This window comes from Vicugna pacos, chromosome 9 (genome assembly GCF_048564905.1).
Source record: "Vicugna pacos chromosome 9, VicPac4, whole genome shotgun sequence".
Lineage (NCBI taxonomy): Eukaryota > Metazoa > Chordata > Mammalia > Artiodactyla > Camelidae > Vicugna > Vicugna pacos.
This window is the reverse complement of record NC_132995.1, coordinates 46336507-46352749: the sequence shown is the minus strand read 5'-3', so window position 1 is coordinate 46352749 and position 16243 is coordinate 46336507. Positions and strand designations below refer to the sequence as shown.

Genomic DNA, 16243 nt, shown 5'->3' with positions numbered 1-16243 from the left:
GGCCCAGGAGAGCTGCTTCCTCAGGAAGCTGCCCCACCCTGGACCTGCGTGCAGCGTGCAGCGCCGCCTGGTGGCCCCTGGCCTCACACTGCACCTCACTGGGCCTGTGGGGACTTCTGGTTCAGCCCAGTGCTTGTTTGTGTCTCCCCTCCAGGGGAAGGAAGAGTTTGAGAAGACCCAGAAGGAGCTGCTGGAGAAGGGCAACATCATGCGGCAGGGGAAGGGCCAGCTGGAGCTGCAGCAGGTGAGGGCACTCAGGTTCCTGGCTTTTCCCAGCACAGGCGTCCCTAAGAATCTGTCTCCAGAGCTGAGCCTCCCAGGTGCCCCCTCACTCGCAGCCCATCCCTGCTCAGCTGCATGACTGTCTCCATGTGCTCATTGGATTTATATTTAGGTTATTATCAGAGTAATCATTAGAGATTTTAGCACACATGGGAAAGTGTGGAAACAAAAAAGAAGCCATTTACCCCCAGGGGTGGTCACCGTGCTCTGACTTCCAGCCCTGCTCCTGCCTGAGAAGGAGCCTCTGTCCATGCTTGAGATGCGACTTTGTGAACAGTTACATCTGTTTCTATCTCAAGATGTTTCCATGGTATTAAATATTCCTCATAAATTGTTTTTAAAGGCTGCATGCATCTGTTATAGTTGAATGTTTACCTTGTGCCCAGTGTTCCTTGTTGTAAATAACACTGCTGTGTTTATCTGCAGACATAGGATTTTCTTCATATTTTGGATCATTTACTGAGAGTAGGAAAGGAATTTTTTTAAGGGAGTTTTATTCTGATTATGAAGATTTAAAAAATTAAAATATAGTCTAGTCCAACATGAATGTGAAATATCAGCCAGAAAGTTTCCGTCAGCCCATCTTCCCTGGGCACGGGGAAGGGTGGCTTGGAGAGAGCCTGCCGGTGCCATCTAAGACCTGGCACATGGCATGCATTTTTCAAAGCCACGTTTCCCCAGCTGTAAAGTGAGGAGCACAGTTGTACTCATCGTGGGGCTGATGTGAGAATTAAATGAGTGAACCATGTATAATGCTTAGGAGGTGCTGGGCACACAGAACATGTTCATGATTAGCTGTATGTGGAATCTCCACTGACTTGGGTGATGGACCTCTGCTTTATCTGCTTTATCTTCCTCTGGGCTCTTCTAGCATTTATTTAACCAGTCCCATGTTGGTGGGCATTTAGGTTGTGCACAGAGTTACTTTTGTAAACAATGCTATGCTGACTATAAGTCTCTTCACATATCTGACTGATCACTTAGATAAATTATTAGGAGCTGGAAGAAAAGGAATGTGTATGAGAAACTAAACATTTAGAGCTCCTAAGAGAGGAACATGAGGTACAAGTGAAATATAGGTACATAAAATGTATTGACAGGAATGTTTGTTGCTCCATTTCCATATCAGTGGAAAATCTGGAACCCCCCCTCAAATATCTAACAATAGAGTATTGGTTAATAAAGTATGAGCATTATACAGTAGAATATTATGTAGCTATTAAGAATTGTCAGAGAATGAAAAGGACCCAACAGACTTAAAATAAAAATGAGTGTATTCTTTCTCTGGACAAGAGAACCGGGAGGCGAGTTTCACCAAGTAGCTGCCAAAGAGGGAAAGTCAGAGGGTTTCAAGTGCTAGGAAGTGACAGTTTCATATTGGTTTGCTAATTAAAGCCTGAAACCTTGGTTAGAATAGAAACAAGTAATATACATGGCGGGTCACAGCCACGCAGTCAGAACCAGCTTATGAAGACACGTTGGTCCACACTGCTGACATCCAGGCAAGGCTGCCGCTGGTGGAAATTATTGCCTTACCACACAGTTCATACGTACTCACTGACGTGAAATGCATGACCTATTGCTGTGTGCTAAAATAGGCTATAAAATATTATATATTGTGTTCTTTCCAGTTTTCTAATTAAAAAGGAAATGGGAATATCCATCTTTAAAGGAAAACTTCTTGAAGAATGTACACCAGTTTTTGGTGTGAGTTATTGTTTTCTGAAATTTCAAATACCATGACCTTTTTGCTTTTGTTTAAAATTTTTATTGTGGGAAATTTAATACATACATAAAATTGAAGAACATAGTCCCCCAGGTACCCACTGGAGAAAAGGAACCCTGGGTACCATTTGCTCAGCCCTACCCATACTCAGCACAGCAACTAATCCAGTGTATCTGACACCCCTTTCCCCCAGATCATTTTGAAGATGTTACATCATTTCATCTGCAAATACTTCAGTATATAGTTCTAAAAGATAATTTACCCAAGATTTAACAGAGGTTATTTCTGGATGCGTGGGATTCCAGGTGATGCCTGTCTTTTTTTATGCTTGGTGTATTTGAATCTTTTTACAGTATATATGTTAAGGTGAAATTTTTTTTTTAACTTTTTGTTTTGAAGCACTTACTGATTCATAGGAAGTTTTAAACAGAGTGCAGGGCAGTCCTACCTACCCTTCTCCCAGTGATCACATCTGAAGTAACTAGAGAACAGCCCTCGAACCAAGAGACTGACATCCCTCACCCCTGCCCCTGCTCATTTGTTTTCTATTTCTTTCATTTTATCATTGCAAAAATGTGGCATAAATGGAATTAAACCTTTTGAGATTGGCAGTAGAGCTGTTTGGAGAATGTCTAGCAGGCACCCCTTTCTGTCTCTTTTGTTCCCTGGCCATGGTTTTCACTCTGCTTTCCCTCTGCCCCAGATGAAGCAGTTTGAACGGCTGGAGCAGGAGGTATCACGGCCCATAGACCACGACCTGGCCAACTGGACGCCAGCCCAGCCCCTGGCCCCGGGGCGGACAGGCGGCCTGGGGCCCTCAGACCGGCAGCTGCTGCTCTTCTACCTGGAGCAGTGCGAGGCGAACCTGACCACACTGACCAACGCGGTGGACGCCTTCTTCACCGCCGTGGCCACCAACCAGCCACCCAAGATCTTCGTGGCACACAGCAAGTTCGTCATCCTCAGTGCCCACAAGCTGGTGTTCATCGGGGACACACTGTCACGGCAGGCCAAGGCGGCTGACGTGCGCAGCCAGGTGACCCATTACAGCAACCTGCTGTGCGACCTCCTGCGCGGCATCGTGGCCACCACCAAGGCCGCCGCCCTACAGTACCCATCTCCTGCCGCCGCCCAGGACATGGTGGACAGGGTCAAGGAGCTGGGCCACAGCACCCAGCAGTTCCGCCGGGTCCTGGGCCAGCTAGCAGCCGCCTGAGAGCTGTCACCTAGAGGGACAGAGGGCAGGGGAGGTGGGCAGCGATGGCCCCCAGAGAGCCGTCATGCCTCGGCCATGGGGACAGGTGACCCCAGCTCCACCCGGGCCTGGTGCCCCAGACTGTCAGGGATTTGTATATATTTATGACGGGGCAGGATGTGGGATGGTGCCTCCTCAGAGGAGCCTGAGCAGAGCTGGGCCCTGGTGCCGAGGCCAGGAGCAGGCTGGTGATTTTTCCTGAGTACACAGCTGTCCTGCGGGCCCAACACTCAGGCCGGGCCAGGGACTTGCAGGCCCCTTGGCCCACGTGGCCTCAGGTGACCCTGTGGGCTGACCCAGCCCAGTAAGGGTGCCGGTGGCCCCTCCACAGGGAAAGCGCAACTGTGGCATGTTCCCTCTGCACCAGGAGAAAACCCTAAAAAACTATTTTTCATTATTGATTTTCCAATCATTTGACTAATAGTCTACATTTAAATAAAATTTCAAAACCGAGAAGCGGCCTCCTGAGGCATGAGAGGCGAGCATGCCGGAAGGTGGGAGGGCAGGTGTGTCCTCGCTCTCGGTGCCACAGGTGGGAGTGGTGGGTTGAGGGGATTCGTGCTGAGGCTGTGGGCAGCCTCTCCAGAGGGTGAAGAGAAAATGGGCCCCTTCAGAAGAAAACCAAGGCCCCGGGAAGCAGGGCTGGGCCAGGGAGATGAGGCTGAGGCATCTCCTTCGAGGTGGGGGAGGGCTGCGGTTGAGCCTAGGATGCAGGAGGGAGGTTGGGACCTCCTCTGCTGGGACCAGAAAAGCTGGGTTTTGGTGCGGCAGCCAAGGCTGCAGCCAGCGCTGAGGTCTGATGCAAATCCAGCATGGTCCCAGGGCAGGTGGCCAAGGCAAAGGCAGATGTGGGGGCTGGGGGAGCTCCAGGAGTCCCTACATCCCAAGGCAGAGAACTGTGTCCCGGCTGAGGGCACTGGTAGGAGATACATGATTCCACATAGAGAAGCTCGCTTTCACAGACCTTATCCGGAACTTAGCTCTTAGAAAGAAGCCCCTAATTTCAGCTTGTGGGACATCTTATTTGAATTACACATGGACTTGGCATCCAAGTGGGGAGGTGGGGGCCCAGAGAGGCCCTCACTTTGGGTCATTGGTCTCCTTTCCAAAAGTCTTGGCACCCCAAGTAAGACAAGAGCCCTGGGAAGGAGGTGCTTCTCTCAGCTCTCACCATTCTGCATATGAACTTGGGCCTCAGTTTCCCTGTCTCTGTGAGGAAGGAAATAGGGTTAGGTGATCTGTCAGCTCCCTCAGCTCTGAACTCCAGAGGGGACCCCAGTGAAGGCAGCCATCTTACCTCCCCTCTCCCTACTCTAGTGAAGACACACAAGTGAAGATGCAAGCAGTTGCTCTCAGTAATTTTATTTGGGTTTTACACAAATTGGGAGGTGGGGTGGAACAGGCTCAATTGGCCTCCAGAACTTCCAGAACCCAGGGAATAAACTTGGTGACCCGGGTGTACACGCCTGGTGAGAATGGGCGACACCGGCTGCTGCCCCAGGACACAATGCCCACCAGGGTCCAGCTTCCATCCTTCTGGCAGACCAGGGGGCCACCAGAGTCACCCTGCAGGAGGAGAAAAGACTTGAGTCCAAGCCTGAAAGGGGGTGTCAGGGCCTGAGTGTGCAGAGGGTGCAAACGACAAGTCGGGCCCAATGACCGGGCACCAAATACTTAGATCTGCTCAAAGGGCAGCCCCAGCTCTGTGGCCTACTCCTGGAGGGCCTGGGGCAGGTGGCTTACCCTCTCAGCCTGGATGTAGTCTGTAAAATGGGCTGAAAATAACCAGCTCAGGGGGCTGGCATGAGATTAAATACCCTTGGGGCTTCCCACCATTGGCCAGAGCCAGCCCTCACCCTGGGCATCTGTCCATGCAGGGCCGTACCATGCAGGAGGAGATGCCGCTGGCGCCTGCGCAGATCATCACGTCGGTGATCTTGCTGCCCCAGTACTTCTTGCAGTCCCCGTTAGACAAAAGGGGCAGGGTTGCCTGCTGCAGCTTGTCGGGGGTCTTGATGGCTGGAGGGATAGAGGGCTTGGGGTCAGGGCCCCTCACCTCACCAGCTGGCCCAGGGGGGAAGAGACCAGAGCCGCCTGAGCTCTGCCCTCCCCCTGAGTGGTCCGCATCATCCTCCATCCCAGTGATCATGGACACCGAGCTTTGCACCTTCCCTGACACCTTCAAAGCGTCTGTGGGACACGGTGCCGCTCCGATTCCACACCTGGCAGCAGTGACTGGGCTTCCAGCCCAGTTGTTCAAACAAGCCCTGCCTTCCGAGGCTGGAGCTCTCCCAGCCTTGCCGGACACTGTGTGTGGGCCAAGGGGCTGGGCCTTCCTCCCCGGGGAAGGGGAGGGACGGCCTTCCGACTGGGGACACTGGAGGGGACCCACCTCCCTCCTGCTGCCCTTTCTTGGCTGCTGTCCTGTTAAAGGACCGGCAGGTGGGCGGTGACCTGCGCGGAAGAACTCAGGGCGCGGAGGGAGAGCATGGGGCGGAAGAACATCAGGCGGGGGAGCAGCGCAGCGCCCGGGGCCGGACGTTCAGGCCGCGAACCCGGCCTGGACACTGGCCTCCGTGCCCAGACTTCACCGGAGCCTTCACCCTCCTCGGTCTGGAGGGGAGTCCGGGCTGTCCATCTCCTTGCAGGTTAGTGAGGGCGATACTTGCCGGTACTTCGGTGTTTCTTCCGAAACTATTCATGTACATATTGTCAAATCTCATTTTTATTCGTGTTTGGAAGGTTTTCACTAAGAGGGGTTTAAGTGGAAGATTTAGTGACTGTTGCAATTTACAAATGTGCTTGGAATTTGGACCAAAAACCAGAGTAAGTCTCTGCAAGGACACTCACCGTTGTACCGGGTCTTGCCCCAGCCGGTGGTGGCGCACAGGGAGCCCACAGGGAAGCTGGCGTTGGCGCTGGGCAGGCAGACCGGAGACACCGTCCCGGAGAGGCGGGCGGGTGTGGCCAGCTTCAGCAGGGAGATGTCATTGCGCACCGTGCGCAGGTCCCACAAAGGGTGTTCAAAAACCTGTGCGGAAAGGGTGGGGGCTGGGCAGACCGCGGAGGGAGGACTTAGAAGACTTAAGGGGAGACAAGGGCCTGGAGACTCAGGGGGCTCGGTGCCAGTGGGGCGGGGTGGTGAGAAAGGAACGATGATGGGGCTGAACTGACAAAATCTGGAGTGGTGGGAAAATGGCATATGATATTTTGCCTTTTCCTACAATGAGCAAACCGTTATCAGAAACAACCTGTAAAAGAGCTTTATTATTTGGAAAAGAGATGAAAAGAAATCTCTGACCACAGGTTGCAGGTGGGGTAAGGCCTGAGCCACTGATGGGGATCCCCTGCCCGAGCCCAGACTCCTCGGGACTGCCTGGCTGTCTGTACCTCAGCGATCCTCAGCACCTGCACAGCCTCCTCCTCAGAGCCATGATCAGACACCCCAGCTATCACGAGGTGGTTCTTCCTGGAGAAAAAGGAGGGGGCAGATGGAACTCAGGATCAACACCACCTCCTCAGGGAGCATGGGGGAGTGTGCGAGGCTGGGTGAGCCCCAGCTGGGCCACAGACTCATATGGTGACCTCAGGGCTCAGTTTCCCCATCAGCATGGTGAAGGCAGAGCCCAGACCAGCTGTCCTGGACCAAGCTGGGGTCTGGGGAGGTGGGGTGCTAGGGTAGAGGCTTTCGGCAGATTGAGGCTCTACCTGCTGCTGGCGGACAGGAGCAGCTCCTCCCTAGCCTGCAGGTTGTCCCGGCCCCTTTCCCACCTGGTGGCAGCGCCTGGTTGGGGTTGGGAGGGGATGAAGGTGAAATAGGGGCCCCTACTGCCCAGCCCAGGCCTCACCTGACCCCACAGTGGGCAGCAGTGACCACCCAGTCCTCGCTGATGAGAGAGCCCCCACAGAAGTGGAAGCCGGTGCTATCCTGAAGAAAGATGGGGGTGAGGGGGTGGGGATCAGTGCCAGACTGGGCAGCAGCTCCCTAGCCAGGCCAATACCCTAGTTTATCCTCGACTCATGCACAGAATGCCCCCTCACCTGCAGGGACACCTGCCAGGGCCAGGAGCCGGGGACAGCATCCTCTCCATTGACGATCCTGGACAGACCACTCAGCACAGGGTCGATGGCAGGGACCCCACAGCCTAGGGGGAAGGGTCAGGGCATCTGGTCAATGGATGGTGCCCCAAGGGGGTCAGGGGTGAAGACCTGGCACTCCCAGGCCTCTGTGGCACCCTGGCACCCAGAACTTTGGCTACTGCAGGGAATTCAGCCTCCTTCCTGTCCAGCTGATAGCCGCCCTCAGGTGCCCTTGTGGATGGCCCCAAGGCTGAGGGTATCTGGAGTTGGGGCAGTGCTGGGAGGCCAGGTCTGGGGACCCCCACCCTGCTGTGTGCCCTGAGGGGAGTGTCTATCCCCCTCTGAGCCCAGTGTCCTGTTCTGGGGGCTGAGATGTCCTGCTTGAGTCCTGGATGCTCTCACAGCTGGACTGAGTCGGGTGCTGGAGCTCTGAGTCTCCAGCAGGAGCAGGTTCAAGCAAGGATATAACCTGGCTGGGGTGGCACAAACCCAGGAGTCTGTCCAGGTCTGGAGGGTGGAGGGCAGGGCAAGAGGGATGGACGAGGAATCATTCTCAAGGTAGAATTCAGACAGCTCAGTGGCAAATTTGGAGAGTAGAGGCACCCAGACCACCCCCCAGCTTCGGAGGGTATGGAGGAGACCAAGATGAGTCATGGTCCAAGGTATGTCCAGTTAAGTTTGAGGTGTCCAAGGGACCTCCAGGCAGTGGAGTGGGGAGACAGGCAGAAGTGCCCAGGGAGGCTGAGAGGGGAAGCTGGGAGGGCGGGCGGCAGGGCTGGTTAGAGGCATGAGGACTTGGACCCTCCTGGTCTCTTCTTCTGGGTGTGGGGGCCAGAGGATGGGCGAGGCTTGACCTGGGGCTGCCAGGCCTGCCTGAGCCTTGCACTTACCGAAGCTGCTGCCAAAGAGAGAGAAGCCAAGGACAACCCAGAGAAAGGCCATGATGTGTGGCTCAGGAGGTGAGATGGGGTCTGCCTGAGGGACCCCCAATATATTTCCCCAGCCCACCAATCGCAGCCTGCCTCGCCATTACTCCTTATCTTGAGTCCTTGGGCTGAGAAGCACCTGGCTCCAGCGCAGGCCTGGGAAAGAGGCAGCCCATGGGGGCTGCACCTGGGAAGGTTTCCTGGAATCCCAGGTGCATGGGGCCAGCGTTGGGCTCAACCTCCCAGCCACCCACTCCCCAGGGCTGGCCCTGAGCACACTGAGCAGGGGTGGATGCAAGGACCCAGCAGCCAGAGGGTGGAGGGGAGTGTTGGGTGAGGGATAGAGACCAAGATCACCCTTCATCTGCCTATGCCCTTCCTTGACATTCTTTAGTGGGGCTCTAAGGAGAGGCCCTCCTGCCTGGCTCAATGAAGGCCCAAGTTCTCAAGCAGAGTGAGTTCTCAGAATCACCAACATAGGACACAGACACCATCGACATGTGTTCTACCGGTTTATTGAGGCTTTGTGGAAGCAGGGAGGCCAAGGTGAGACTGGGGGCTCAGTTGGCCGCCAAAATCTGCTGTACCCAGGAGACGAGCGCGGTGACGCGGGCATACACTCCAGGGGTGGAGGTGGAGCAGGTGCTGCTGCCCCAGGACACGATGCCCACCAGGGTCCAGGCTCCATTCTTCTGGCAGACCAGGGGTCCACCAGAATCGCCCTGCAGGACAGGATGGAGGGGGCTCGGATATGGCAGCCCAGGTGGCCTGGCCCAGAGGCCCCTGGATGTTTTTCCCAGAGCCCAATCCTAGGCCTGACAGCCAGCAGAAGCTCTGCACAAGCATATTTGAGGGATTATGAAAGAAATTTCAGCAGCTTTTATGGTTTATGCCCCTAGAAGTCTAGGCCACACCTTGAGGTGGGGTCCTATAACAAAAGTTCCATAGAGCTGGGCGGATTGACAGGATGAAAGCTGGCCATACGATCACTGTGAGGGAGGAAGGGTTGCCTGACCCCTTCTGGAGCCCTCCTGGGCCACCACGCTCTGCTGCCCAGGCTGTATACTGCACAACTACAGGAGGTGCCCTTGCTCAGACGCTGATATCAATGGACTCTTGCAATATGGTGGCTCTGAGACCATGGCACCTCTCTGCTGAGGTTATCAGTGACCCACCAGGAGCCTTGTCTTCCCAACCACTCAGGCAGGAATGCCGGGGAGCAGGCCCTAGAAAGGGATCTGCCTGCTACTTCTATCTCCTCTCTCTCTGCCCAAGCCTTTGGCCTGGGCTTTGGCCTGAAGCCACTCCAAGCTGGGAGGGAAGGGTGCCAGGGGAGCCCGGGAAGCCATACCATGCAGGAGGAGACGCCACTGGCACCTGCGCAGATCATCTTACTGGTGATCTTGCTGCCCCAGTAATTCTTGCATTTGGTGTTGGACAGGAGGGGCAGGGCCGCCTGCTGCAGCTTGTCAGGGGTGTTGGCATCTGGAAGGGCAGGGTGGGTGGTCAGCGACTGCTGCCCTCACCTCTCACCTGGCCAACCAGTGGTCAGTCATCACTCACTGGTGTACTTAGTCAGGCCCCAGCCGGTGGTGGCGCAAATCGTCCCAGCGGCGAAGTCGTCGTCAGCGCTGGGCAGGCACACGGCTGACACGGTTTGGGAGAAGCTGGCGGGCTTGGACAGCTTCAGAAGAGTGATGTCATTGTTGATGGTGAGCGAGCTGTAGCTGGGGTTCTTGAAAACCTGTGGAGTGGGGCCGGAGAGCTGCTGTCGGGGTCTGGGGAAGAGCCAGTGGTGGGGAAGAGCCAGCAGGGGGGAAGCAGGGTGCCGGGCTGCCCCTGATGGCCTCAGCTCTCCTCCCTGGACAGGGGCCTGTTCAACTCGGCAGCTCCTTCTGTGGCCCCAGGACCCCGAAGCCCAGGCGCCCAGATCCCAGGTGCAGACCTTCCCCTCGTGGAACCTTGCATACCCTCCTTTCTGCTTTGCCCCAATGTGATGGGATATTGGGGTGACCAGGAGGAGCTGGAGCACCCCTTCCCACTCCTCCCAGCCCCCCAGGGGGTTAGCCTGGGTTGCACATTCCCAAGGGCCCATCCTGCCTGGGGTCACACCTGGGCCCCGGGTGCCAGTATACCTTGGCAATCTTCAGGACCTGAACGTCCTCGGAGCTCGAGCCCTGGTTAAACTCCCCGGCCACAACGCGGTCAGAGGTTCTGGGGGAATCACGTGGGGGTTAAGGACGGAAAATGTCGTCGGCTCCCCCACCCCAACCCTCAGACCGGAACCCAGGTCCTCACGTGACCCCGCAGTGGGCAGCAGTGACCACCCAGTCCTCGCTGATAAGGGAGCCTCCGCAGAAGTGGAAGCCGGTACTGTCCTGGAGAAAGATGGGGCAGGTGGTCAGTGCCGGCCTGGGCAGCAGCCCCCAGCCAGGGCAATACCCCAGTTTATACCTGACTCATGCACAGAATGCCCCCTCACCTGCAGGGACACCTGCCAGGGCCAGGAGCCGGGGACAGCGGTCTCCCCGTTGACGATCCTGGAAAGGCCACTCAGCACAGGATGGATGGCAGGGACCCCACAGCCTTAGGGTGGGAGTATAGGGTGAGAGGTGGGGACCAAGGTCAACTCTGGGCCCCCTACCCAGGACCCTCCATCCCAGGAATCCCCCAGGGACAACTCAGTCTGATGGGTGCTCCTGCCAAGAGGCTGAGCCAAAGCATGGGGCTTTGCAGGTTTGAACCTGTCCCCATCACTGTCTAGCTTAACACTCTGAGACTCAATTTTCCCATCAGCAAAATGAGGATCTTACAGTTGCTAGCCTCACAGAGTTGGTATAATGAGGATGAAAGGTGAGTTAACAGACAAGGCAGGAACTTACTCTGTCCCTGGCACATAGTAAGTGCTCAGTGAACACAAATTTAAAAGGGCTGGTTCGAGGGCCCCAAAGGCCCAGTGGGGGCCAAGTCATACCTACCCACCTTCTCATCATCTGAGCCTGTTTGGGAGCCACCAGCTGTTCACAGAACTTTCTGTTCTTCAGTAATTGTCCTCCCCTCCCCCAACCCCTGCACAGGGTGTGAGGCTTTGGGGCAGCCCCAGAAGGTCCACTTCCACCGTGGGGGGCCTCACACTGGCTGCTCTGGTCCAATTCTCCCAGTGTACCCATTGTACAGATGGGGCTGGTGAGACTCAAAGGGGAAAGAGACTTGCTCAGGCTCACGCTACCCAGCACTGCATGTGGCTGAGCTGGCAGCAGGGCCCCTGCTACTCCATGCTGGTCTCAGGGTTGGTGGAGCTGGTGGAAGGGGAAGACAGTTTTCCCGGCCTCTGTCTGCCCTGGCACTCACCGAAGGCTGTGTTCAGGAGGGTGAAGCAGGAAAGGAGCCAGAGGAAGGCCATGGTGCTGCTGCCAGAGAGGTGTAAGATGCCTCCCTGGAGGGCTCCCCTTAATATCCCTGTGCACCAGGCTGGTATCTGGAGACCTTGAGGTGATAAGCTCTTTCCTGGGCCTGTGTCCGAGTGGGCAGGATGTGCCAGAGCAGGGCTGGCATCAGGGCCTGGGATGGCAGCAGGTGCGGCGATGGCTGATCTTGGGGGCAGGGTCAAGGGTAAAGGTGGAGCTGAACAAGGTGGCCCTCTACCCACAGCTAAGTGGAAGGGGGCATTTGGGCTTCCTCCTCCAGGCCCTGACTCTGGAGGGGCCCTGTGGACAGCAGCCAGGCATTGGCAGGATTTGAGCCCCGGCCTAGTTTCTCATGGTCTGGAGGACCTTGAACAAGTAATTTAATTGGTCTATAGTTGTTAAAAACCCCTTGGGCAGTGTGGTCAGGTAGGGGAAGGGGTGGGGACTGAAGCATGGTGAGGGTACAGGTGGCTAGTGGGCTGAGGATGCTCCTCTGGTCTCGGGGATGGCCAAGAAGGCTCAGTGGAGGCTCAGCTCAACATCAGTGGCAGTCACGCTGGCTGTGTCAGCACAGCTCAGAGGGCAAGCTATCCACTTCCTGTTCATGTGGAACCAGGCCTCTTCACTCAGGCATCCTGCCCTTGGAATTGAGCATACAACATCACAGGGCATGACTGGGCCCAGGGCGAGCCAGGGGCCCCTGCTACGTCCCAGCAAGAGCTGGTAGAGGCTGTACCAGGTGGGAAAGCTCCAGGGAGGCCTGTTTCTGGTGAGCAGTAGGGCCCTTTCCCAGCATTTGGGAAACTGGGGTGGAGGGAGGGAGAAATTTGAAGGTGAGGCTGCCAGGCACAGGGCACGCACCCCAAAACGCACAGGTAAAATATCTCGGCTGTTTTAAATTTCCATTGTAGTGATGATTATAGCGTGGTGGTTCATGGTACAGGTTATAGCACTAAACAGCTGTGGGGCCTTCAACAAGTTACTTACCTTCTTTGATCCTGCTTCTAAGTTGTAAAATGGGGATAACTAGGGCACAAGTCCCACATTATGAAAGGGCACAGCCCATCTTGAGCGTCCTGGGACCTGGCCTAACACAATCCACACTGGTGGTCCAGGTACTTCTCCTTGATGTGCCTGTGTGGCCCTTTGTGCATTCTAGAGGACTGTCCAGTGACAGGGAGGGATGGCCACAGTACATTAGCTGGGAAAGCAGGGCATAAAACAGGATGCAGAGTGTGGCCCCCTCTGTAGGAAACCTAACACCTGTGCAAGTCCATTCATCCCATCAACCTGCGCTTACCAGGCCCCTGCTGGAACAGAACAAGTGAAAGAAAGAAACACAAATTCCTGCCGTACAAGCATGCCTTAAGAGCATGCCTTACATGGGAGTTTACGGGAAAGAGTTTAAGAAAAAAAAAAGTAAAATATACATTACTTCCAGCTAAGAAGTTATCATGATCATTATTTTTATTATTATTATTGATACCGAGGCAGTGGAGCCTCACTCATAAGGGGACGTTTAAGTTGCAATCTGGGAGTTTGCAGGAGCACGCCAAGCGCATCTGGGCAGAGCCCAGGGAGGGAACAGGGAGAGCAAAGGCCTGGCAGAGCGAGTCTGGGTGGCACCAAGAACCGAGAGGGCAGGAGTGGGCAGAGAGGCCAAGGGGCTGACGGAGGAGGCCCCTGGTGAAGACAGAGGCTGCCGGGAGCGGCTGGCCATGGTGCCTTTCTGCCAGTCTGCCAGACGAGCTGTCCTGGCGGCCCCTGGCTGCGAGGTGGCAGCCACCCCTGGCCGGGGTTGGTAGGGGAGTGGAAGCTGGTAGTGGTGGGGGAAAGCGGCGGCCCGAGCCTACCCGTGGCAGTGGCCGTGGCCTTGAGAGCCGACAGCTGGCCGGGACCCTGCTAGCCCAGCGCCCCTCATGCATCGGAAGCGGAGGCCCTTGGGAACCGACGCAGCTGCAGGTGGGAGCGGAAAGGGCGGCCCTGCAGGTGTCCGACTTCTGCTGGGGGCGGGGCCAGAGCTGGCTGGGGCGGAGCCCGAGTTCCTCCACCGCCCCGCCCTCCCGCCCAGCAGGCTGACCCGAGACTGCGCGCTCCGCCGATCCCCCACCCAGAGGAAGGACCCCCACAGGCGTAGTGTTAGGTGCAGGGCCTTCTCCATAACGCCGGGCCTGAACTTCCTGCCTCTGGGCATTTGCCCGCGCCGCTCCCTTCCTTTAAGAACACCCACCGCCTCTCCGGCCCTGACCGTGAGCGCCTCCTCGCGGGCAGCAGTTCAGCCTGGGCTGTGGCTGGCCAGCGGCAAAGCAGGCATCAATCAGAGGCCTTGAAAGAGCCTGTGTGAGTCTCTGGACCCAGCAGTTGTTTAGCCATTCAAGTTTACAGTAAAGAGTATTTTCCTGGGTTCCCTTTTCTCTAATATTTCTATCTATCACCCTCGGGTTTGGAGCCCTGCCTCATTTCTAGACTCCAGGAGCTCAGCCCTCTCTGCTCATGCAAGCTCCCAGGGAGAAAGTACGCGGGTTGTCTGCCATGTCGGAAACCCCTAACTCGGCACCTGTTACCTCGTTGCAGGTATGTGGCATCTAGTATGTTTAATGGGCTGAGCTGACGCAAGCCTAGGAAAAGGTGTAACTCAATGAAAGTCACTCAGGAGATGACATGCTCCACCGGCGCACGGGGAATCACATGGGACCCGATCTCTCCCAGTCGGCCTGGGTTTGGGGTAAGAGCTTTGCTTGGGGACAGGAGGTCCTGCCCAGGTTGCAGAGGGCTGCAGGGCATTGTGCATCCAGGACCAGCTCCCTAAGACTTCTGCCCTTCCCTCCAGGCCAGAGCTCAGAGGTTAATCTCTGTAAGTGAAGGAGCCACTGTTCTTAAAGTCCTGCGGCTGAGGGGGGTCAAATCTCCACCCTCTTTCAAAAAAATTATTAAAAATAAGATATATTGTTGTATAATTTACACATGGTGAAATGCACAGATCTTAAGTGAACAGAGGGATGAATTTTGATATATATGGTATATCAAACATCAAATATTTTAACAAACACCAGGATCAAGATATAAAGTAATACCATCACCCCAGAGGGTCTCTTCACTCATCTTTCCAACCTCGCCTCCTCTGAGGCAACTGGCAACCACTGTTCCGATTTTTTTTCGCCATAGATTAGTTTTACCTGTTCTAGAAATATATAAAAATGGTACCATATAGGATGCTGTCTTTGGGTCCAGATTCTTTCACTCCACCAAATGATTTTGCAGTTCATTTGTGTTCCTGCGTGTCTCAGAAGTGTGTTCCTTTTTATTGAGGAGTGGTGTTTCACATCATATACACACCACACTTTGTATACTCATTCTCCTTCTGGGACATTTGCGCTGTTACCCCTCCCCCACCTTGCCCTCCTTTTGCTCCTTGTAATGAGGTGATTCTCAAGCCTACACACATGCAGACAAGACATACAATTTTCTTTATTTTTCTATTAGAGAATGAAATTTCTATTTTGATCCTTTATTCTGCCAAGAGCCTGAAACCAAATCTCAGCCCATAGACAGTAACATTTGCGCGGGCAAATGCCCAGAGACAGCGAACCCAGACATGGGGTAGGGGGAGCTGGCCCTTTTCCCTCCTCAGGTGTCCACACTACTGCTTGCTGAGATGCCCCCATCCTATCATTGCAGCTGGCTGTTTCTCTCCCCCATCCCAAGGCCTCCCCAGGGTTCGGCCTCTTTCTTAGCCACTTACACATCCTTCTGGGCACCTGGGAAACATCTGGCTGCTCCCTCTGCCCTACTAGGTTCAGGGGACTTTGGAATGTTCAGTTCCCTGTCTTCACAGGTGGCCCTTTCTGCTCCTAGACTCCCTAGCAAGCCAGCAATGGAGGCCCATCTTCAAGATTTGTCAGAGGCAGTAAGACAGAGGTCCTCCCTCAAACTCACTTGTTTTCCTATTATTTTTTCCCCCAGCCCTGGCCAAATAGGGACCAGGAGATGACTATGAGAAGGATCTCAAGACTAATGTTAGGGACATACACCAAAAACTTGGCTTTTTTCTCTAGCTCAGGGAATCTTAAGTTAATATTTTTGGGAGGGAAATTATCAAATATTTCAGGCTGCCCAGGTATTTACTGGGGTTTGGCCTCAGCTAGGGGGCTAAGGGGTCCAGCTATGAAAAACAGAGACCTGAAAAACTATAGCTTAAGCAAATTAGACATTTATTTTTCTCATTTAACAAGACTTCTAAAAAGACAGTCTAAGGCTAATATGGCAATTCAAAGCCTGTGTGACATCTTCCTTGTGGTTCCAAGATGGCTACTGAACTTCCAAGCATCACATCTGCATTCAGGCAGGAAAAGAAAAGGGAGATAAAAGGGCAAAAAGCAATACCAATAGAATCTGTCTTATTTATAAAAGTCTTCCTGGTAGCCCCAGCTATTGACTTCTGCTTACACCTCATCAGGCCAGCTGTGTCTCAAGGCCACCCCTAGCTGCAAGGGAGTCAGAAAAGGAAACACTTTAACTGAGGCCTTCACCCCAAACAAAATCTGGAAGAGTAGAGGAATGGGTTTTC

The 16243-nt window shown here is 54.7% G+C and overlaps 2 protein-coding genes across 4 annotated transcripts in view; one reads left to right on the top strand and one right to left on the bottom strand.

Moving 5' to 3' along the window:
- Positions 1 to 3719, top strand: part of BCAR1 (BCAR1 scaffold protein, Cas family member) — a 34906-nt gene extending 31187 nt beyond the window's left edge. For all 3 annotated transcript variants that reach the window (XM_072967720.1, XM_006207492.4, XM_031680839.2), the window contains exons 6-7: positions 155 to 244; positions 2712 to 3719. In XM_072967720.1, coding sequence (XP_072823821.1) covers positions 155 to 244; positions 2712 to 3224 — 603 coding nt within the window. In that variant the 3' untranslated portion in view covers positions 3225 to 3719. The remainder of the gene's footprint in view (positions 1 to 154; positions 245 to 2711) is intronic.
- An 875-nt stretch (positions 3720 to 4594) lies between these two features.
- Positions 4595 to 13612, bottom strand: LOC116281932 (transmembrane protease serine 9-like). The gene is made up of 15 exons (XM_072968302.1): positions 13530 to 13612; positions 11621 to 11862; positions 10752 to 10855; positions 10568 to 10647; positions 10405 to 10483; positions 9833 to 10013; positions 9621 to 9754; positions 8842 to 8991; positions 8234 to 8318; positions 7305 to 7408; positions 7112 to 7191; positions 6654 to 6732; positions 6114 to 6294; positions 5149 to 5282; positions 4595 to 4829 (listed from the first exon to the last, which is right to left on the bottom strand). The coding sequence occupies exons 1-15, from the start codon at positions 13595 to 13597 to the stop codon at positions 4668 to 4670; spliced, it is 1863 nt and encodes a 620-aa protein (XP_072824403.1). The 5' UTR covers positions 13598 to 13612; the 3' UTR covers positions 4595 to 4667.
- Positions 13613 to 16243: the final 2631 nt, after the last annotated feature.